Source organism: Mauremys reevesii, linkage group 3, assembly GCF_016161935.1.
Source record: "Mauremys reevesii isolate NIE-2019 linkage group 3, ASM1616193v1, whole genome shotgun sequence".
In the NCBI taxonomy this organism is placed as follows: Eukaryota; Metazoa; Chordata; order Testudines; family Geoemydidae; genus Mauremys; species Mauremys reevesii.
Window position 1 is genome coordinate 100,841,624 of NC_052625.1, and position 23,332 is coordinate 100,864,955.

Genomic DNA, 23,332 nt, shown 5'->3' on the forward strand with positions numbered 1-23,332 from the left:
CTCCAGGTGGGTTTCAGAAAGTTGGGGTATTTTTGGTCAGAAAATTCGAAGTAGATTTCAACCTATTTTATCTTTTTAAAGGCGCTAGTCACCATAGAACGGAGGTGGGCAAACTACGGCCCATGGGACCGTCCTGTCCGGCCCTTGAGCTCCCGGCCAGGGAAGCTAGTCCCCAGCCCCACCGTCATTGTCATATCTTCCCCCATTGCTATGCCACCACGTGGGCAGTGCTCTGGGCGGCAGGGTTGCGTGCTCCTGCTGAGCAGCGTGGCAGCGTGTCTGGCTCTGGCTGGGCGGCGCGGCTGCCAGACATGCTGATCTGAGCAGCATGGTAAGGGGGCTGGGGTGTTGGATAAGGGGCGGTGAGTCCCAGGGGACAATTGGGGGGCAGGGAGCAGGTGGTGGTGGGATGGGGCGGAGGTTCTGGGGGGCAGTCAGGGGATGAGGAACGGGGGGGTTGGATAGGCATGGGAGTCCCGGGGATCTGTCAGGGGGTGGAGGTGTGGATAGGGGTTCGGCCGTCAGAGGATGGGGGGGGATGGATAGGGGGTGGGGTCCTGGGGGGTGGTTAGGGAACAAGGAGTAGGGGGGGTTGGATGGGTTGGGGGTTCTGAGGGGGGCAGGAATTGGGAGGGCGCGGGTGGGGGCCAGGCTGTTGGGGGGGGCACAGCCTTCCCTACTCAGCCCTCCATACAGTTTTGCAACCCCAATGTGGCCCTCCCCTGCCACAGAACCTAGGCATCAGTTGCAGTTATACATCGTAGGCATTTTCTGTGGAATATGATGTTATTTAGTCTACAGCTGTAACATACTGGAAATTTTGCAACTTCAAAAAACTTAGTCCAGTGGCATGCAACATGTGGCACCTGAATGGTGACCAGACCTTGTAACGAAAATGTATATTTGATTATGAATTAAAAATGTGTTTCCTGAGTCAAGCACCACAACTTTTAAAATTAAAGGTCTGAATTAATCCTACTGTGGTAGGTGAAGAGATAGGGGCGCAACCTCCCCAACTGCCTCCCACCACTCCTTTGGTAGCCTCACCTGGTAACTCTGCTATGAGCCAGAAGCAGTCTGAGCAAACCCACCCAACCCCCTAGAGCCGAGAGCCTAAGCTTCAGTCCAAGTTCCAATAGCCACACCATAGATATTTTTAGTGTGCTAGCTTGAGCCTCTGTGCTTGGAGGCTCACTCTCAGCTGTAATGTAGACATAGTCTAACTGGCTTTGCATGTGCCTAGGGGAGCACTTAGAAAAGGATGGCTCCCTTCCTTCACACAGCCACCCAAGGGAAGAGCAGGAGAAGCTGATAACCAACCACCAGTTACAGTCACCTGATTTTCTGTCTCAAACCAGGTTAAAGCCTGCTTTAACTTCAGCCTGTTGGTAAAAAGTTCACTAGGAACCAAATGCCAGCTGGGGACTGCTAGACAACAGATAGTTCAGCCACTCCCCAACCACCACCACTGAAGCATTTCTATGCATCAGAAGCTGCATGGGCGACACAGACAAGCCAGCTACATTGGTTTTGGATAGAGAACAACTGTGTACTGTAGACAGGCGTTGAAGCGAATTCATGATGAAACTGGGACATGACTTTTAGTAGAAGCTTGGGATGTAGGTGCAGGGAGACTTCGTCCTTATGGAATGTGGTGAAAAGGGTGTCTGCCATCATGGCCCCAAGTTCACCCACCCTTCTTGCTAAAGTAATGTGCGTTTCCCACCTGCAAGGAATGTGTCTGTGATGATCATCCTGTCCACGAAGGATGAGAGGAAGGAGATCCCAGCACAAACTTGCTGCTGGTCCATCCACCAATGGACGGAACAGAGCACATCAAGGGGGACTGTCAACATAAAGGTCCATGGTGTGCCATGTGGGTTATACTCTCTGGAGCCACATTTGTAGACAGCGAAGGTGGAGGTGAGCGAAGGTGGTGATATACGTTCAGCCTGCCATGTGACCAAAGAGGAATAGGCAAATCTTGACCGGGACAGATTGCTGACTACCTGGGCAACAAGTTCCTGCAGAGCCTGGAATCTGTCCCTTGGTAGGTAAGCTCCGGTTGTGATCAAGTTGATGGAGGCCCCTATGGAGGAAACCAAAAGTTGATTTTTACATTGACGCGGACTCCCAGGAAGGCAAGGAGCAACATGGGGGTCAAGATTTGAGCTATGTCTCTGGATTACACTGCCAATAACTAGTTGTCAAGATAAGAGAATACAAGGGCCCCATAACACCAGAGATGGGCTTCTACAACAACAGAGAAAACATTGGTGAAGACCTGGGGAGCAATGGTAAGTCCAAATGGTAGGACCCTGTATTGAAAGTGCTGAGGACCCACTGTGAATCTCAGGAATCTTCTGTGGGTTGGATGGATGCCTTTGTGAAAATAGGCATCCTGCATATTGAGAGCCAGAAACCACATGCCTTTTACTAGTGATGGTATGATGGCTGCTCAAGTGACCATATGAAACTCAGGCTTGTGGATGAAGAAGTTGACATGACAGAGATCCAGGACTGGTCTCCATCTACCTTTCTTCTTGGATACCAGGAAGTTGAATAGAACCCTTTGCCTTGATAGTTCAGAGGAACATACTCTATTGCTCCCCTTTGTGGTAAGGACAAGGATGTCATGAGAATGGTCCCTGAAGAAGGATCAGGGAAGTGGATGTGGATGAGGTAGTGTGATGAATGTGATTGTATATTCATAGCGGATGACATCCAGGACCCACTTGTCCATTATTATTTCTCTCTAAGCTGGTTAAAAAAAAAAGTGCGAGATAACCCCTGAAGGGGCAAGTAAGAACAGTGGTTGATGGCTCTCTAATGGCACTCAAATATAGTTTTGAGATGTTTGAATGTGTGATGATGAAGGCTGCAAAGGAAGGCTAGGAGGGCAGGATCATTGGGCCTTTTGGTGGTTGTGAGATGGTTCACATGGTCTTTGGTGGAAGAACTGAGGAGTCCTGAACCGTTGTGTAGGTGGTGGGTGGCAAAATTTCCACTTGGGTGGGCAGCTGTATATGTACTCAGCAATCCAAGTGTGGCTCTGGAATCCCTGAGGGAGTGGAAGAAATCGTTGATCTGATTAAACAGGTGCAACTCATCGAATGGGAGGTCGTCAATGGTATTTTGCACCTTCCAGGGGAAACTGGATGAGTGAAGCCATGATTCCCTCCGTGTGACAATATCTGTAGCCATAAAGTATGAAGAAGTATCCATTGCATCTAGAGCAGATTGAAGTGCTGTCCTCGCTATCAGCTTGTCCTCCTCCAGGATAAACTGGAAACAGGCTCCCTCTTGCTGAGGCAGCTTTTTCAGTAAAGTTCCCCAATTTGCCATAGTTGATAAAGTCGTGTTTGACCAACAAGGCTTGGTAGCTCGAAATTGGAGATTAGTTGACGAGAAGACCTTGTGTCCCAGCAGGTCTACGCGTTTGCCCTCCTTATCTGTCAAAGGGTGGAGAGCAGGTGATGCTATCTGAACCATTCTGTTGTTGCTTGCACCAGAAAGGAATTGGGTGGTGGGGAGGGGGTAAGAGAAAAGAAACTCAGACTCTTTAGGAGGTATGTAGTTCCTCTTCTCCAGCCCCCTTGGGGGTAGGCGTGCAAGTGGCCAGGGTATGCCAAACTGCTTCAAACCAGTTATGGAAGATGGACCACTTAGGCCAAGACACTGTTTGAGCTGCTTGGAGATGGGCATAGTTGATCAGTAGAGCAACCCTGCTCAGTATCAAGGAATGAAGGATTTTCAGGAGCTGAGCTGCTTCTCTTGTACTTCCTCCAGTAGAATACAAAGGTTGTCTGCTATCCTTTGCAGAAGTTCTTGGAACTGCCGAAAGTCATCTGGGGATGAAAGAGAAGCTGAAGTCACTGCAGCATCTGGAGAGGACATCCTTTATTCCTCGCTACCTCTACCGATCAATGATGCCATTCTTCAACCAACTCAGTGACTCGGACTGAGCGGTTCATCCTCCATAACTGGTTCGGAGCACCTGTTTGAGGACACCCTAAGCAGGGATAGTGGAGAAGTCTCTCTTGCTGAATGGGCGGGTTCCGAGGGTGGGTATTGAGGCCAGGATCCCCAATAGGGGCAGCAGGACAGATCCAGCAGATGCTGTGGAAGGCTCCATGGTACGGGAAATCAGTGACTTCCCTACTGCTGGATAGGAGGGTGCTCTGGTGATCCCTTTGGATACCCAGAGCGGCGGTAGGGAATAGGCAGCCCTTGTACTCCATTGGAATCCTCAGATGATAATTCAGATCCTGGTTCCAGTGGCTGTACCATCGGAGCCAGTGGGAGTGTGTAAACCATAGGATGAGGAGTTGAAGTGTGACTTCACTGTGGTAGGTCCTGGATAGGCGATCAGACCATCCTAGGGGTGGATGGCAGAAGGAGGCATGGAGATCTCAGTTCTCCTAAGGTGAACTGTTCACGTGACTCCAGTGCTTTCTCTAATCTGCCTGGCATTAATGGTACTCATTCCATAGCCAGAACCGGCACAGAGTTTTAAGATGGCAGGATGACTAAATTTGGCACTGACTTTTGAATGCTTCAATTTGCAATCTAAATAATGGTCTTTATGAATTTATGTAAGTAATATTATATAGAAGTCAATTTTTAAAACAGTATGCAGAAATGTCATTCACTATCTCTATAAATTAACATTTTTCAGTAGAAGCTGCTATTTTACCCATACCTGCTCTTACCAAAAAGAGTGATCCACTTTGATTCTATCCCAACACAGTAAGGCACTAGTTCTTGTTCGAATGTACAAGAAAGCAGGATATTTTCAAATTTGTTTTAAGGCAAGGCATATGCTCATGTGCTATTATTTTGGGGAAAAAACTGGGGACTGAACAAAATTAAAATAGTATGATTAAAGTTATTCAGTTTCAACAAGTATTCATGAATCAATTTTGACATATATAAACAGCCCAGCACTGGGCATTAGATAGAAGCAGATTGCCTGCTGGGAGCGCCGAACAGCATTGTGCTTCAGAAAGTTCTCTTTCCTTTCCCATTTTCTCTCTCTGTCTCTACCTCATATCCATCCTGTCCTCTCTTTTCTTTATTTCACCATCCATTCTTGTCCTGATGCCAGTTCCTTGGCTTCCTTCTCACTTCCTCTCTCAGCTCAGTGTTTGCCATCCTATATTTCCCTCTGTTCTTCCGCAATATTTCAGACCACAAACCTCTGTCCCCATTCTACGAGGTCCATCTCATCTCTTCCACATCCCAAAGGAACTAGCCCCCACCCAAATCTCTACCTCTCTCCTTTCTATTTGACACTGATGATTAATTCTTCTGTGCAATTAAGTAGCAATTACATACTACTGGGAAGATCTGGTTTAGGAACTTTAGCCTTTTTAAAAAATTAGCAATGTTTGCCTTTGTCTGTTTTTAAGAGTGCTGTTCAGACTTCACAAATCAAAGACTTCTCAGGGATGGTCTAGAGAATACTTAGTCCTGCCTTGAATTCAAGGAACTGGACTAGAAGACCTCTTGAGGTCCCTTCCAATCCTACATTTCCATAATTCTATGTGTATGAGTACCTTTTCTCCATATGGTGTAAAATAGTATTTTCTGCTGTTCCTGGTAAGCAGCATTGTTTCCCTATTTCTATGATCTTGCAAGAATGTATAAACTGAGCACAGCTTGGGAACTAGTTCAAAAGGGTGAACCCAGTGCCCTTTCCCTTCACTAATTCTCCAAAGTAGTACGAGAAGGAAAGAGAACTGCCATGATGCGGAAGAGAGATAGGATGGAATAAAACCATTAATTCCTATTTGATAAAAATGTAAACAATATCTGAAAGCACTTAAAAGCCAATAGTATCCTGTCGAGGTATTTCTAATGCACCACTCAATGTGACATCTAGGTACCAAGTGCACAATAAAGAATTGCACAACAAACTGGTAACACTGTCCCATACTCTAATCTTCCATTGTCTTTGGTAGAAACAGATTTACTTCTTAGCTCTTTTTGTATGGCTAACTTGCAAGCATTTCTGACCTTTCTAAAAATACTGTTTCCATTACTATGTGCATGAGAGAAAGTGGCAGGGGGAAGGTTCCTGTCCATATCCATTCTTTTGTCATAAACAAATTGCTTGGTAGCTACTTTGTTGACTAAATGGAAATCCCTTGGGCTATTTTGGTATATCCTCTATAAAGCTCAGGGATAAGCTCTGATATTTACCCACTTATCAGAAGACTGCACCTAAAAATAGTAATCTATAATACATTTTCTGAGTTAATGCTATTAAAGTTTAGTTTAAAAACAGAGCAGGCAAAATATTTTTTCCATTTGAAACCTTACAATTTTAAATGACAAAGTTACAACATTTCCAAATATTTATTTAAAAGTGGTTAAAAGTCATGCTCTAATGTCTTTGTTTTATTGTTTTCATGTCCACAAAACAGCAGAAAATGAATGTTTACAGCATAAAATTAATTCTATGTTCATATTGTACAAATAAGGCATGAAAATGCTTTTTTATTACAACAGCTATATTTGATCTTCAGAGCCTTTCAATACAAAGAAACTCACAAAGGAGACACAAAGAAAGCTAACATTTTCCATTCTATCATTTCACTGTGCATAAACATCTTGCAATACAATAATAAGAAACTTACTGCACAGGATGGTTTGATAGGCATTATAAATAACTGCTCTAAAAAGTTAATTTATAACTACAGGTCTCTAACATTATAGCTATCATATTCCAGACAAACTGTTTTTTCCCTAGCTCTGTTAAATATGAATGCTAGATTTTGTATTCCTTCAGATGATTCTCTGTCAAAGAAACGATGGATCATGTACTATTCTTACAATACTACAGTTTTAAAATCCAACTTGTCTTGCATGAAGGGAGCAGTTTTTTTTAAACACACATTGAGTGTCATTCTATGGACTTCATCTTGCAAAGAAAGGGAATTCCCTGGCAAACAGGTTTAATTCTAGGTGTCCATGACTGTAGTTAGAATGTAAAGGCAAAGATTACATTAGCAGATTTCAGGTACCTTTGCTGTTAAATGAAAGGAATCCATTAAATCTTATTTTATTTCTGCCTGCGGAAACCTGCACAATCATCCTCACTGCCTCCAAAGTAAAAACTGGTAGTGCAGAGGACGGAATAACTGACTCAACATCCCCTACACAATTTTACTCAGTGACTACTTTCAAACTACTAGGACAAACTTAGTGTCCTAAATGCTAAGTATTCTGTTCTCTATTTCTCACTGTTGACTGGAATGCTTAAGCTTTGTCTACACTACACAGTTTTGGCAGCAAAAGGCAGCTTTTGCCAACAAAACAAAACAGTGGAGGTGTACACACTACAGAAGTTACTTTTGACCGCCAAACACTGCTGTTTAGCCAACAAAATAAAACCACCTCGATGAGAGGCATAAAGCTTTTTGTGGCAAAGTTAAAGCAACAAAGCATCATTGTAGATGATGTCGTTTGTTTTATTGCCAGAACTGGTCTCCCCCAGTATCCTACAATGCCCTCTGTGACCACTCTGCTCACTGTTTTGAACTCAGCTGCCCCGCAGGCATGCACCCCTCCCCTTTCAAAGCTCCGGGAAGTTCTGACACCTGAGCATCTGGCAGCAAAGAGCAAATCATTGAGGTGGAATCCTCCTGCTCTTCCGGGCACTAGGAACACAGTGGCAGGCAAGCTGCTGCTGCAGGGGGTGGGTGGAGCAGGGAGGCAAGAGGGGACTGTTGTTCTGTGCAGAGCCAGGGAGCGAAGCGGTGGCTGATGAACTCAGCTGCCCTGTGTCTAGCTATGTAGGCATGCACCCCTCTCCTTTCAAAGCTCTGGGAAGCTTTGATATTCCTTAGGGTGGAGAACTTACAGAGCTGCTGAGGATGCCACTCCCAGCAACTGAGGAGGCTGTGGGAGATCTCAGAGGGAATCACAACAAAACCATTGGCAGGCAGAGCAGGCTGCTGCTGCACAGGGAGAGGACGGGGAGACTGCTGTGCCATGCAGAGCCAGGGGCTGATGGGGGAGGGAATGTCTTCATACTGTTTCTGTGAGGACATTTCTACTCCCCCCCCCCACACTCTCCCTGTAACACTCTTCCCCCCCACCTTCAGTTGAAAAGCAGCTGGCAATCTACTCGGATGCCCATGGAATGATGGGATTGAGAAACCTGCATCCTGTGACTGTACCTGCCCCATGAGGCATTTGCAAACCCTTCCCAAAACACAGTTGCACAGTGGGATAGCTATCCACAGTGCACTGCTTTCTGTGTTGATGCAAGAGCAGTGTGGATTCACTCTGCTAATATAAGGAGCATAGTGTGGGTGTGCAATAGCAGTTTAATTAAAGCAGCATAACTTGTCAGCAAAACGCTGTAGTGTAGACAAGGCCTTAGTCACTCTTTCAAAGTTTAAAGTACAGTAAACAACTGCAATGTCTTACAGTTATTTCAGGGGACTGGGAGTCATGATAGAGGATTCTATTCCCTCCTTGAACACTGCTCTTCTTGTGTCACATCTCAGTAGTTTCAGTTTCCTGATCTATAAATAGTGAATAATAATATTACCTAGTTGCTACATGGGGTCAAGGAAGCCTAATTCAAATATTATTTATGAAACTCAGACTCAGGTGGAAGTGCAAAGCATTATCATTCAAAGACTTTTTGTTTTCATCAAGTGAACGCAGAGTTCATAGAAAGTGTCATATATTTAGCATTAGAGACTGAAGAGCAGCACTGAGATATTTAGAATCAAGATTTACCAGGAATCGCTTCAACTAGTACCAGGAATTGACTCAATTATGAATTATTATATAGAGCTGAGGGGATGATCTCTAAGAGAAAGACTAATTTAGTCCACTCTCCTTCAGTCCACAGATTATCTGCTGATAATGTTAACGGTACAGTTAGTGCTATTCAAGGTCTAGCACCCACTGGTATTCACTAACCTTTGGCTGTAGGCCAAATTCCAGCTTTGGGGCACAGCCAAGGGGCACGTTAGTGACATCACACAGCCAAGATAGGTTTCTGCCTCCTTAATGTGCTGGAGACACTGGTCATAAGATGGCATAAAAAAGGAAAATATTCTGTCTTTTACAGTATGCTACCTTAAAACAGAGGTTATGCACCTCATATTCATTACTGGTGCTCTCGTGGGTGCTTGGGCAGTGTCTCAGCATACAATATAACTTCAAAAGCAGGTCTCTGTCTGGAAACCAGTCATTCATCTTTAAGTGCAGTGTCAAAAGTCAAATACTGATATGCTATCACCACAACTGCTCCAAAATGGCTATAAGTGAGATGATAACTGTTCTAATGGAGTTTTAAGAACAAGAGAGGGTGAATATTGCTGTTTTGGTGGACGACAGTGGGACTGCAAAAAACCAAAACAAACCCAAAAACCTTGCTCCCATAGTTCCTCGGGTCTACTACTGAGCTGTAGTCTGCATTTCTTTGGCAGAATAGGTATTCTGACTAAAGATTGCTCACACAGACAAAGTACATAAATGTATGATTAACAAAGTACATGATGAACTGTGGTCATACAGGATCATTCCTGTAGACATTCTCCCCTCCCCCTATTTCTTTGAAGGCTTTTGCAGACATATAAAGAGTTCCACCAGATGGAGAATGTGCAGATACATTCGTAAGGCTGCAAGCCTGTCTCCTAAGTACATGGTGCATACTGACATCTTAGCAACAAAAAAGGTAATAATCAACAAGAATAACGTTCTTTCTAATTGTAAAATTTATAACGTGAAATATGTCGGTGATATGATAAAGTACATGCATGTTAAGTTTTGAGTTGGAGGTGGCTGTGGTTCTTTAGTGGTCAAATGAAAGTGAGACTTCTCAAAACCCAATTTTAAAAGTTAATAATATGTTCTTATTTTCTGCAGAAAAGAGAACTAATATTTTATCCAAAAATTGCCATAAAAAAAACAAAACTCAGTTGACCTCAGAACAGTATTGTGTTAATGTGGAGACTATTCAGTCACTTCCGTGAGAAAAACAATTTTTAGCGAAAAGCTCAACTAAAGAGACACTACTAATGATTCAATAATAAGCAGACCGTTTGGTGTTCTGACAAACCTTGGAAACCAAGTTATTTGGCAAAAGTGTGGGAATTTTGTGGATGTGGAAATTAATCTATCCAGTTTTTTTACTAGTGAGCCACTAAAAACTTAATCTGTTTAAGATATAAGCCAAGGCTGACCAGACAGCAAGTGTGAAAAATCGGGATGGGGGTGTGGGGGGGTAATAGGAGCCTATATAAGAAAAAGCCCCACATATCAGGACTGTCCCTATAGAATCAGGACATCTGGTCACCCCCACATAAAATAATTTGTCACACAGGAAGTGTCTTAACTGTTCAATCACTATTAAAAGTAGGACAAGCTGGTTTATTATCCAACACCAAATCCCCATACTACCAATGTCACAAACAATTAACCATTTTAATAAAATTCTTTTGGTTTTGGCAGTAAAAGCCGCAGAAACACCAACAGAAGTTACATATGACCCACAATCTACACATGATTAAAACTGTTGCAATTGTTGCACTGAGCAGATTTGGTGCAGTTATGTTTTTTTAAAGAGACTGCTTATAAACATTGACAAGCCAACATTGTCAAATTAAAAACAGTTTCAGCCACATACATTAACGTATTATTGACCTTATTAGAAACAATGCCATACTAACTAAAAGCACAAACAAGAGCACATTTATATATGCTGTGTTACATATGGTTGGTTTGAAAAATAGTAGCAAAATGACATTGTGACGTTCCAGATTTACACTCTCAATGACTTGCCATTTGCTGGAGTTAATATTTTCCTATTCTAGCAGCTAACTTCAAAACAGAGGTTTTGAAAAAGTAAACGAAAAGTAAGCATAGGAAAGAAACACTCAAATAGTTCACAAAAATAATTCAGAAAATTGTAGATGCAACACCAATATAAGATACATCAAATCATCCAGTTATTTTCCTTTTGAATCTTTTATCCGCCTGTACATTTTCTCTAAAAATCATCAATCCAGTACAATACTGAACTTACTCTGACAGCAGCAACCAAAAGGAGCTTCCTCTCCACCGTTCACTTCTACATATTGTTCTAATTTGTTGATGCAATATGCAAAACAGCATTAATTTCTCTTTTTTGCATATTCAGTTTTCCCCAAATACAGAACAAATGGATCTGACTAGCAATACTGAACCCAAGTTATAAGCTGAAGGAATCACTGTCCTGAAAACATGACCTATAAGCACCTTGTCCATGGAGGAAAAGGTATCTAACTAGTATTGCACAACAAGGAATGAGCTAACAAATTGCTACGTTACATATTTTTCCTCTTCTGAGGGGAAGAAACATTTGCTGGGATGGACCCAAAACCAACCCAGACAAACTACTCCATTTATTTTAAAACATCAAGATATACTGTACATACAATTATAGAAATATAGGGCTGGAAGGGACCTCAAGAGATCATATGGATACCACCCCCACCCCCCCAGCTGAGGTAGATCCAAGATCTAGAATACTTTTGTTCAGTCATTTTTAAATATTTTCCCCTAAAAAGTCATTGTTAGACAGTCTACCCTAAAAGCCACACTCTTCTTTTTTACTACATGGGCACTTCTGGGCAATACTATACCGAACTTCAGGATCTAATCTATCATCTAAGTGAATACTGGTTATAGTACTTCAGCTGTTATGAATGTTTACACTTGTCTGCATAAAATTATTGGAATGAGAGCCTGCAGAGTAAGGAAATATTTTACACTGAATTTAAACTAAAAAAGGCTAGAGACTATAGCGATTTTCTGATTTTTTATCCTGCAGATTGCTCCCAACCCTAACTCACAAAAGGGCCTTTCCTACATGTTCCTGATGGTAGAAGAGAGATCTTAAACATCCACTGCATCACAGTTCTCCCCAAAGCACTGGCCCTCTCAGCGCATAAGCAACTGCATTCTGGACTGTTTTTAGCCTGCACTATTAACTAGATCAGTGGTTCTCAACCAGGGGTCCGGGGTCCCTGGGGGGCCACGAGCAGTTTTCAGGAAGTCTGCCAAGCAGGGCCAGGGTTAGTCTTGCAGGGCCCCAGGGAAAAAAGCTGAAGATGCTGTACAGGGCTGAAGCCCAGCATCACGAGCCCTGCCATCTGGGGCTGAAGCCGAAGCCTGAGCAACTTAGCTTTGTGTGGAACCGTGGCGTGGGGCTCCAGGCAATTGCCCAGCTTGCTACCCCCTAACACTGGCCCTGGCTTTTATATGCAGAACACACAGTTGTGGCAAAGGTGGACTTTTTATAGCTTGTTGGGAGGGGAGGCTCAGAAAGAAAAAAGGTTGATAACCCTTAACTAGATTATGACAATAGGCAAGTAAAACAATATTCTATTTATTAATTTTTTAGTTCACATTAACAAAAAATACTATTTCTATTATACTTTTTTGGTTTGAAGTACCAAGCTACAATATGAAGTCTCAGATTAAAAAAAAATCACTATTTTACCAAAAAAAAAATTAAAAATTTTAGTATAGAACAAAACCTAAAACATGCCAAAAACAATGAATCAAGAGCAAAATGGTTACGCGGCTAGGTGGGGCCTGTGACTCCTTACAGAATAATTATACATACACTCAAGACATGCATATCAATCACTTAATAGCTTGCCTTGAAGCTAGATTCTCAGTTGGGCTCAATTCATGTCAAACACTAAGTCACATGACCTACAAACGGTGAACAATGCAGGAAGTTCACTAGTTGAGCAAGCATAATGTGCTACAGGGACAAGTGATTTAATTTAAATTAACAGAAAATCCTTGGTGAAACATTTGTAGAGGAAGGAATTCCACTTGCCTTACTGTACATTTGTTTTCCCTCTTTTTATAGTGAATATTTTTAAATGTATTGTGCTCTCTCAATACAAAGTCTTCAATTTCTTCTGTCCCTCTCTACTTTGTGGTAATGCACAGTATAGAAAACAGACAAAACAGAAAGATTGTGAAAGTGTAAATTTAAACTTTTAATTCTCTCTATTTCATGATTTTCTTACACAAAAAATATGAAGAGTAGAAATATATTTTTATGCCTACAGATTTATACTGTGATTTTAAATGAGTAAGCTGTTAGAATGTAAATTTTAGATTCACATGTAAATTCGACTCATTTATTTTAGCACTAGGCTAAAAATACATATCTACCACAACTTTTGTAAAAGCTGAAAGATACTAAGGTTTTTTTAGTCATGACTAGCTCATGAGAAGTCCAAATTAACAGCTTAACTAGCAGCTCCAGAGGCAGTCCGTGTTCTAGGAATATGAATGCATAACTGGAAGTCAGGAACTCCTGAGTTCCGGTATCAGCCCTGTAAAACAACAGCCATATGAACTTGGGCAAGTCATTTATCTCTTTCTCTCAGTTTTCTCATCTATAAAATAGGATAAATATTTCAATATCAACTACAGTCCTTCACAGGACTGATTTACAGTGTTTACAATATGTGAAGCACTATGTTATATGAGAGATGGGAGCTTGGGTTGCTTCTTTATCTGCAATCTGGCCAGGCCTCCTTCCAAACCTGAAAAGTATCTCAGGTGGAGTTCCAAATGAGCGCCCCCCCCCACACTTTTCTACAGCCAAGTAGGACTGTGAGATAGACAAAGACCAAGACAGATTTGCTTTTCCATCTGTTGCCTGACAACTCCCATCTCCAAACCAGAAGTGCATCTTAGGGGAAAGCATTACCCTAGCTTCCCCATGGTACATCCCAGCAGGCCTGAGAGCATGTCTACACTGCAACTGGGAGGTATGATTGCAGCATGTGTAGACTACCCAAGCTAGTTAGATCTAACTAGGTCAAAGCTACCTCAAGTAACAATAGCAGTGAAAATGTGACAGCCTTGCTTGCCGCAAACCCTGGATGCATACTTGAGAGGATGAGCTGTGCTGCTGTGGTTTCATTGCTATTACTCAAACTAGCTTTTAGTTCAAAGCCAGATACAGTTAGATCAAAGCTAGCCTACATATGTCTACCTGTGCTGCAATCACACCTCCCAGTTGCAGTATAGACATAACTGGAGCCTGGCCCTTCTTCTGAATCTGGGAGAAGAAAATCTGAGAACTATAAATATTTGTCTCTGCTTTTCTCTTTTTAGTTAAACATGAGATAGATGTAAGACTGTTGTTTTACACTTACTGGTACACGCAGGAGACATACAATAGATCGAGTTTTCTGCCTGCTTATATCAGTACAAATTGTGCTGGCAGGCTCAAGTGGCCAAAATTACACAACCAGGTTGTGCAAACCAGTCACAACTCCACTTGAATGGTGCTACATGGGTCCTGTGCAGATATAAAAATGCAAGGCCACAGTCCAAAAAGTAAGCATTGCCAGGATGGCGTTAAACTGCACAAAATCAGCACCTCCCTTCACAAGATTCCATTGGTTTAATTTTTGTGAAGAAGTAAAGGATATTGAAACAGTCTCCCTGACACAAACAGCAGCAGAGAATGGAAGAAAAACACTCCTTTGTGTCCTGGAGTACAATGGCCTTAGCTGACACAGGAAAGAGTACTTCACACCTCTGTGCCATCTTTGTTGAAATTGGCCCCATTCACTATTGATTAACAAGGATTTTATTTTAGATAACAATAATATATAAAAACAATTTACAAATAATAATCTTAAATTTTCACAATTGCACAGAATTATGTGTTATAGGCTTTTTTCCTGTTTTTCTAAATAAAAATTTTCAGTTGCAGGAAATTTAAAGAAACTGAAAGTATTTTAAGCATTTTAAACATGAGTTGTATTTACCAAATCACAGCAAAGAGTAAAAAAAAGAATTTAATAACAAATGTCTTATTTAGAAAAAATGATTTTAATATAGCAAAATGTTTAGAAGCAAATGGTATCCTTGCAATAGACTGTACAGATTCACTTACACAGGTATTAAACAATGATGAGGAATATAATATTCGCTTCTAAACATCATTGTTCAAACATACAAAACATTTCCAATATTTAATGACTAAATCAAAATAGGAAAAAAACAAACATTGCAACACAACTGAAAATCAGTCAACTGAAGAATAATGTCATTACCTCATCATGTGTGTATCTGTAATCTGCCTTCTTTGACTTGAGGTCCCATAATACTACTATTCCAGACTCATAGCCAATCAGGAGCTGCAATAATCAGAGTAAAGAAGGTTGAAAGAAAGAAAGTTACTTGAAATACCTGTAATTCTTGTTCTATGAAGTAGGTACTGCAGTAACATTAGATCCACCCTCTTGTACTTTTATTCCTACATGTGACAAGGAATCCTCCATGTGATGGGGAGCACTTGCCCCGCACTGATACTGCGAGGGTTATCTTCACTCTCTGGGCCAAGGAGCCCATGCCCCCACAGCGCTGCTGGGCATGCTCCAGCTGGAGAATAGGTATAAAAGGGAGCAGCTCAGCTCATTCAGTGCAGACTGCGAAGAGAGAGAACGCACACTGCAAGCTCCAGTCCAGGAACCGCAGAAGTCTCAGACATCAAGAGCCAGGTTTGCTGAGGCTCCAGAGAATGCCCAAGGAGTGGCAGAGCTGTTGAGAGCCACCCTGATCGAGGAGCCCAGAGCCCACGGAGACGCCGGGACCCCAATATCAGGAACTAGCTCAGGAAGACCAGTTATGGTGCTGAGTGGAGTCAGAGTATTACAGGCAGAATCCCTGCCGACTTGGTGGCAAGCATACTTGCCACTAGAGCATGCAGCCCCACGGAAGGGGCAGCTATACTGATTCTGGCTACTAGGCAACACAATCCTGAGAAAGTGCAGCCCTACTGAATCTGACTGCTAGGCAATACCGCCCTTCTGAAATGGGAGGTCATATTGACTCTGTCCGCTAGACCTTACAGCACTACTGAAGTGGGCAGACTCACTTTGCCCATTGGGCCACAGGGCCGGCTTTACGACGTGCAGGGACCAATTCGAAAGAGCTGCCGTTGAAATGCCGCTGAAGACAGCGGCAGCGATTGAGCTGCCGCCAAAGATAGCAGCAGCAGCAATTCAGCAGCAGCTCAATCAGTTGCCGCTCTTTCCAGCGGCACTTTGGTGGAGGGTGCGGGGCCCCTCTTCTGGACACTGCGGGGCCCTCTTAGGCACGGGCCCTGATTCCCGGGCTCTAAAGCCGTCCCTGTTGGGCCATGCAAACTTGAGAGAGGGGGAAGCCCTACTGACTCTTGCCACTAGGCCACACAGCCTTAGTGAGCCAGGCAGCCACCTTGACTCTGACCACTAGACCACATGGCCTTGAGAGGGGCAGCCCTATTGATTTTGTCCATTGTGCCATGCAGCCCTGAGATAGGGCAGCCCAACTCATTCTTGCTGCTAGGCCATACTGCCTTGCTGAGCCAGATGGCCACACTGACTCTGATCACTAGGCGATACACCCTTGCTGAACCAGAAAACTATTTTGATTTGGGCAATTGGACCCCACAGCCCTGTGGGAAGAGGCCGTCACCCTGACTCTGGCCATTGGGCCACATAACCTTGAGAGGAGAGCTGACAAATAAAAATATTGCTCGGGCATGCAGGAGTGGAATCAGGAAGGCTGAAATCACACTTGGAGTTGCAGCTAGGAAGAGATGTTAAGAGTAACAAGAAGGGTTTCTTCAAGTATATTAGCAACAAGAAGAAAGTCAAGGAAAGTGTGGGCCCCTTATTGAGTCAGGGAGGCAACCTAGTGACACAGGATGTGGAAAAAGCTAATGTACTCAATGCTTTTTTTGCCTCTGTCTTCACAAACAGGGTCAGCTCCCAGACTGCTGCACTGGGTAGCACAGCATGGGGAGGAGGTGACCAGCCCTCTGTGGAGAAATAAGTGGTTCAGGACTATTTAGAAAAGCTGGACAAGCACAAGTCCATGGGGCCGGATGCGCTGCTTCCAAGGGTGCTAAAGGCGTTGGTGGATGTGATTGCAGAGCCATTGGCCGCTATCTTTGAAAACTCATGGCGATCAGGAGGTCCCAGATGACTGGAAAAAGGCTAATGTAGTGCCCATCTTTAAAAAAGGGAAGGAGGAGGATCTGGAGAACTACAGGCCAGCCAGCCTCACCTCAGTCCCTGGAAAAATCATCGAGAAGGTCCTCAAGGAATCAATTCTGAAGCACTTAGAGGAGAGAAAAGTGATCAGGAACAGTCAGCATGGATTCACCAAGGGCAAGTCATGCCTGACTAACCTAATTGCCTTCTATGATGAGAAAACTGGCTCTGTGGATAAGGGGAAAGCAGTGTTATCCCTTGACTTTAGCAAAGCTTTTGACATGGTCTCCCACAGTACTCTTGCCAGCAAGTTAAAGTAGTATGGGCTGGATAAATGGACTATAAGGTGGATAGAAAGCTGGCTAAATCATTGGGCTCAATGGGTAGTGATCAATGGTGCCATATCTAGTTAGCAACCGGTATCAAGCGGAGTGCCCCAAGGGTCGGTCCTGGGGCTGGTTTTGTTCAATATGTTCATTAATGATCTGGAGAATGGTGTGGACTGCACCCTCAGAAAGTTTGCAGATGACACTAAACTGGGAGGAGTGGTAGATATGCTGGAGGGCAGGGATAGGATACAGAAGGACGAGGACAAATTAGAGCATTTGGCCAAAAGAAATCTGATGAGGTCCTGCACTTAGGACGGAAGAATCCCACTCACTGCTACAGACTAGGGACTGAATGACTAGGCAGCAGTTCTGCAGAAAAGAAACTAGGGGTTACAGTGGATGAGAAGCTGGATATGAGTCAACAGTGTGCCCTTGTTGCCAAGAAGACTAACGGCATTTTGGGCTTTATAATAAGGGCATTGCCAGCAGATTGAGGGATGTGATCATTCCCCTCTATTCGACATTGGTGAGGCCTCATCAGGAGTACTGTGTCCAGTTTTGGGCCCCACAAAAAGGATGTGGAAAAACTGGAAAGAGTCCAGTGGAGGGCAACAAAAATGATTAGGGGGCTGGAGCACATGACTTATGAGGAGAGGCTGAGGGAACTGGGATTGTTTAGTCTGCAGAAGAGAAGAATGAGGGGGGATTTGATAACTGCTTTCAACTACCTGAAAGGGGGTTCCAAAGAGGATGGAGCTAGGCAGTTCTCAATGGTGGCAGATGACAGAACAAGGAGCAATGGTCTCAGGTTGCAGTGGGGGAGGTTTAGGTTGGATATTAGGAAAAACTTTTTCCACTAGGAGGGTGGTGAAGCACTGGAACAGGTTACTTAGGGAAGTGGTGGAATCTCCTTCCTTAGAGGTTTTTAAGGTCAGACTTGACAAAGCCCTGGCTGGGATGATTTAATTGGGGATTGGTCCTGCTTTGAGTAGGGGGTTGGACTAGATGACCTCCTGAGGTCCCTTCCAACCCTGAAATTCTATGATTCTATATTGACTAACTATTATTCCTCACTACCCCAAGACAAAGGGTGGTCGTAAGGACGCGACCATGAGGAAGTAATTACCCCGCCCCACCCCACGAGGGGATGGGGCGCACTTGCCCCACGACACTCCACAACAAAGTTTAAAACTGTTCAACTACTTCACTATTACACAGCAGATACATGGTCTCAAAAGGTAACTCTTGCACTATCAAATGTCTATTGCACTGTCCAAATTTCTGTAATCACATAATATTCACAATTAATAAAACTGAATACTACATCACCACCAAACCATGTTCAATCCAAAGTTTCATAATTAAACCTGTGTACACATTAATATTGTGATGGAAGACAATATTTTTACTTATATTTTGGGGTACAATGGCCTTAGCTGATACAGGAAGGAGTACTTAACTGCCAATTGTTTTTTGATTTATTCCATTAACTAATTAATAGTGATTTTATGCAATAGAAAATAGATAATTTTAATAAAATTTGTATGGTGCTGAATGACTTTTCTTGATTCCTGCTTCTGTCTGGTCAGCATGCATTTTCTCAAAATTAAGTTTAAAGGACTGTCAGCCAACCACTTTGCTCACTTTTAATGTAAAGTTCCCTCCCAAACAACCAATTCTACCACAAATACACTTACAATTTTCATAAGCATGGTAGCTTGCTCTGTATAGACAGGTCCTGAATATGGTAGAAATGTAAATCTCCTCTTTATAGGTATGTCTTCCATAATTAGTCATGTTGCAGAATACATATCTGTCATGTGTGGTTTGTTCTCTCTTTCTCATCTTCTCCTCAGGAGGTATATTTGTGTATGCTCTGCAGCATTTTCAGAGGGTTTTATTTTGGGGAAAAGTTTTTTAAATGTATACACTTCTACATGTTTGATGCAGAAGTAAGGTTGAAAAAAAAATGTGCAAGGTCAAAGTAGTTCTGGGAGCAGAAGGTGGTGAGATTTGTGATCGTCTTTTGTTCTGTAGGAGTTCACCCCAGACTGATGAGATCTCTCTCTCTCTCTCTCTCTCTCTCTCTCTCAAGGCGCCACTTGCTACTGCCCCCTCTAATCTATCAGAACCACTTCAGAGTGAATTCATGCATTAATCTTTAACTTTAATGTTGCAAGATAAAGGAATTCCAGTTACAAAATTTAGTTTAAAAAAGAAATCAGTAATCTACCATTTCAGTTCTATACAGAGAGTCAAACTTCTCCCCAAGCATGTCTTGCAGAACTATATTAGAGATTAGAAATAAGCATTGAAATGTATCTTGTAAGGAATGCTCTCCACTTCTTTCAGAATAAGTTTCTATCTTCCATAGATTGCTTAACTAAATTTACAGCTGCTATAGGAACCCTTTCCCTCTTCCCTCCATATAGCTCTGGTGTTCTGAACAAATATATATCTATAGAAAAGGTGCCTCTCTATCTCTCTCTCACATATTCCTCCATTCTCTGTCCCTCTTACTTTCTTTTCACCTCTATAGGTGCACACAAGATGACACAATCTTCTGTACCCTAGTGGTAGCAGAACTGTCACACTTCCTTCTGGCTACTACCAAAAAGCATGGCACTACCTAATTCTGTAAAGAATGGAAGCCCTGCAAGGAGAAACGTTGTTGAGGACAACAGGAGGTGAGAAGCACTTATCAATAAGGAGGAACACAAACACAAGTTACTCAATGCCTCTGCGTTGTAACTACAGTATGGGGAGGGTGGGTTTACTGAATGAAAGGACAGACATGTGTCACCTGAATTATCCAAAGGCACCAACTGCTTTTAGTGGTTCCAAATCCACTAAACATTTTATAAAATCATGCAGTCACTGATGACAACAGCCCTAAAAAGCACATGCTAAAGTTTATGTATCTTGCCTCTGACTGTTTTCAGCCTCTCCATTTCTTTCACTATCTCCCTGTTGCCCATCACAGTAAGCTCCTTCCTCATTTATACCTTCTAGGATCTTCACAACTAACCTTTCTCCTATCTCTGCTTTCATCCTTGCTTCAGCACACACACTCACTTCATTTAGCCCAAACAGCTCATCTGATCAAACCCTTCAAGCCATTTTACTATGCCTGTCTCAATACTTTTGTGCTTCGCCTAGCCCTGGATATCCTTGCTATATCCTTTCCATCATGAGTTTTCCTCATTTATTATTTCCTCAAAATCCATGGCACTTATATCGGGTTGTCTTTGGTTTCTTTCTTTTTAAAAAAGATAAATAAATACACTTTCACATCACTCCATCTCACTCTTTATTGAGATTTTTTATTCATACAATTTTCAAATTCAACATACCTTTCCTTCATCCATTGGATTGTCACTAATATGGACAACAGGTCCTGGATGAGATTTGGATGACCTGAAGGGGAAAACGTTTCCATCTTAAATAAAAGAAACACATTTTTTTCCCCAGAATATATTACAACTAGTTCCTTTTGATATGAGATCCTGTTTATGCATCCCAGGTTCACATTAGCTCTTTTGGCCACAGTGTCACACTGGGAGCTCATGCTCAGCTGATTATCCACCATGACTACCAAATCTTTTACAGTCACTGCTTTCCAAGTTAGGGTCCCCCATCCGGTAAATATGGCCCTACATTCTTTGTTCCTATATGTATACATTTACAGTTAGGCATACTAAAACATACCATATATTGCTTGCTTGCACACAGTTTACCAAACAACCCATACTGATCTAAATCAGTGACCTGTCCTCTTCATTATTTACCATTGCCCCAATTGTTGTGTCACTCTACCAGGGATGATTTTGTATTTTCTTCCAGGCCACTGATAAAAATGTTGTGAACAACTAAATATTGCAGTTGTTGCAACTACAGTGAATCTGTTACTATGTTACATTTATTTTATTTACCAGCATTTTGATTTTTTTAATTGAGAAGCAGTGATACAGCAGCCTTTATTATTTTATCCCATAGTCAACAGTGGCCTTAATGTTGACCATTCAGTATGTGTAAAACAACGCGCAAAAGCATATACTACCACTAACTAATTTATTAGCTGCTAAATCACAAAGTGGTGGAGAATGTAGGACTCTACTTCCTCACAAATCATTAGCCCCAAACATCTCATTTTTGGTGTAATAATTTGCATTATATTATTGAAAAAAAACTTTACACATTAACTGAAAGGCCCATAGAGATACCTTTGTGTGAATCAGGATACTGCATGCTCCCTTTTTAATCCATCAATTATTAAATAAGAAAGCTTTGAAAATAATTTACAAATATGAATTGCTCTGCACTATACTGAAGCATTGGCTAAACACCCACTATTTTTGTATTTCTTTTCCATTTCTGTCAATACACTATCATCATCTGTTCCTTTCAGTTTAACCTAAATATCAGGATAATTTATTAAAGACAATTCCAGATAAGTGTTTTATTCCTAGCTATACTTAGTATGTGATAACTGTTAGTTCAGTAATGAAAGAAATATTCCAGGATCAATAAAACTGAATTTACTTATTTTAACCAATGTTATTTAAGGCTAAAAATTTATTGTGAGCACAAAAACAATCCTGCTGAATTGTACAGTTAATGACTAATGAGTTTTATTGTTTATGGGCCCATCCTGCAGCTCATTGCATTCAAAAATGCCATTTAAACAATGGCATTTTTGACAAAGTGCATGCATGGGTCCAAAAGTTGTGTCCCTAAGTTAAAGTTACAATAAATGTTGTGTTGCAATGGCTGTTCTATAAAAGATCTGAACTAAAAAGAGCCCCAGAAACCTTTAATTAAATTACCATTACAATGATGCCATCTGACATTGGACTACAACAAAAGCTACCAGACAAAGTCATCCGGATGAGATAAATTAACACTTTTTGAACAGTACAATCCCGTAGTCAAATCCTTGAATACCGAAAAACTGGTTGGGAATCAGGCTTCAGTCCCCTCACTCCTGGGGCTGTATAGTAATTCTGTTGTCAGAAGTGGGTCGTGGTGCAATAAAGTTTGAGAATCCCTGTTCTAAGAACATGCAGATGAGGATATAATATAGAAAACTCTACGTAGTATAGATAATTCAGGAAAATTTACATACAAAGTGAATTGTATTGTACTTTAAGACTACTCTTCTATTAAGTGAAACTGCAAGCTGCCAGACTTTAAGAACTATAAAATAAAATTATGTACTCCAAATTTCAGAAATCAGACAAATGAAATCCATACTGTACTTCAACATGATCTACATACCCACCCTGGCAATGCTTCTCACGTCACATAAAAGATTTAAGGTTTTTTGTCCCAACACTCATGTAGAAAAGAATTTTAGACCAGAACAAATAGACTCTGAAACACGTACATTTAAATTTGTTATTTAACACAAATGACATTTCTATAATTAACTGGTATCCGGGACAAAAAAAGTTTTTTCAGCTAGGTAATACTTAACCAAACTCACAGTTCAATGGCTTTATTCCACATGATGACATAGCCTGAGAGTGTAAAGGACTCCACATTGACAATGTGAATGTTTCCTCTTTCGGTACCCACATATAGCCATTTACTTTGGAAAGGCAGATGGCAAAATGTTATCCTGCAAGATACAATGCAGTCAAAAAAAGTAATTAGGAAGATTGTTAAAGCCCAATATCAGAAAACCAAATCCAGGAAGAGAGAACTATTTTATATTTATCATATTTTATTTGTATTTATAGATCACTCAGCCATATGAAATTTTAAAACTTCAGAGACCTGGTGTAATTGCTACATAAAAGAGCATGCTTCAGAAATTATGATGCAATTAAACCGGTCTATAACAAACAAAAATTGAAAGTGTGAAGGTTAACCTTGGAACAAATGATAAAACTTCATTTAAAATTTCAAATACCTTATTTGGGATTTATTTTAAGATATTCTAATTGTACACTGAGTTTCCAACTGCTT

General features: G+C 41.8%; 1 protein-coding gene across 14 annotated transcripts in view; it reads right to left on the reverse strand.

The window, feature by feature from the left end:
* The window catches only part of STXBP5 (syntaxin binding protein 5), a 193,745-nt gene that overhangs the window by 104,380 nt on the left and 66,033 nt on the right, over positions 1–23,332 (reverse strand). For all 14 annotated transcript variants that reach the window (XM_039529651.1, XM_039529652.1, XM_039529656.1 and 11 more), the window contains 3 exons: positions 22,848–22,982; positions 20,716–20,779; positions 15,108–15,191 (listed from right to left, as the gene is read on the reverse strand). In XM_039529651.1, the coding sequence (XP_039385585.1) occupies positions 15,108–15,191; positions 20,716–20,779; positions 22,848–22,982 (283 nt within the window). The remainder of the gene's footprint in view (positions 1–15,107; positions 15,192–20,715; positions 20,780–22,847; positions 22,983–23,332) is intronic.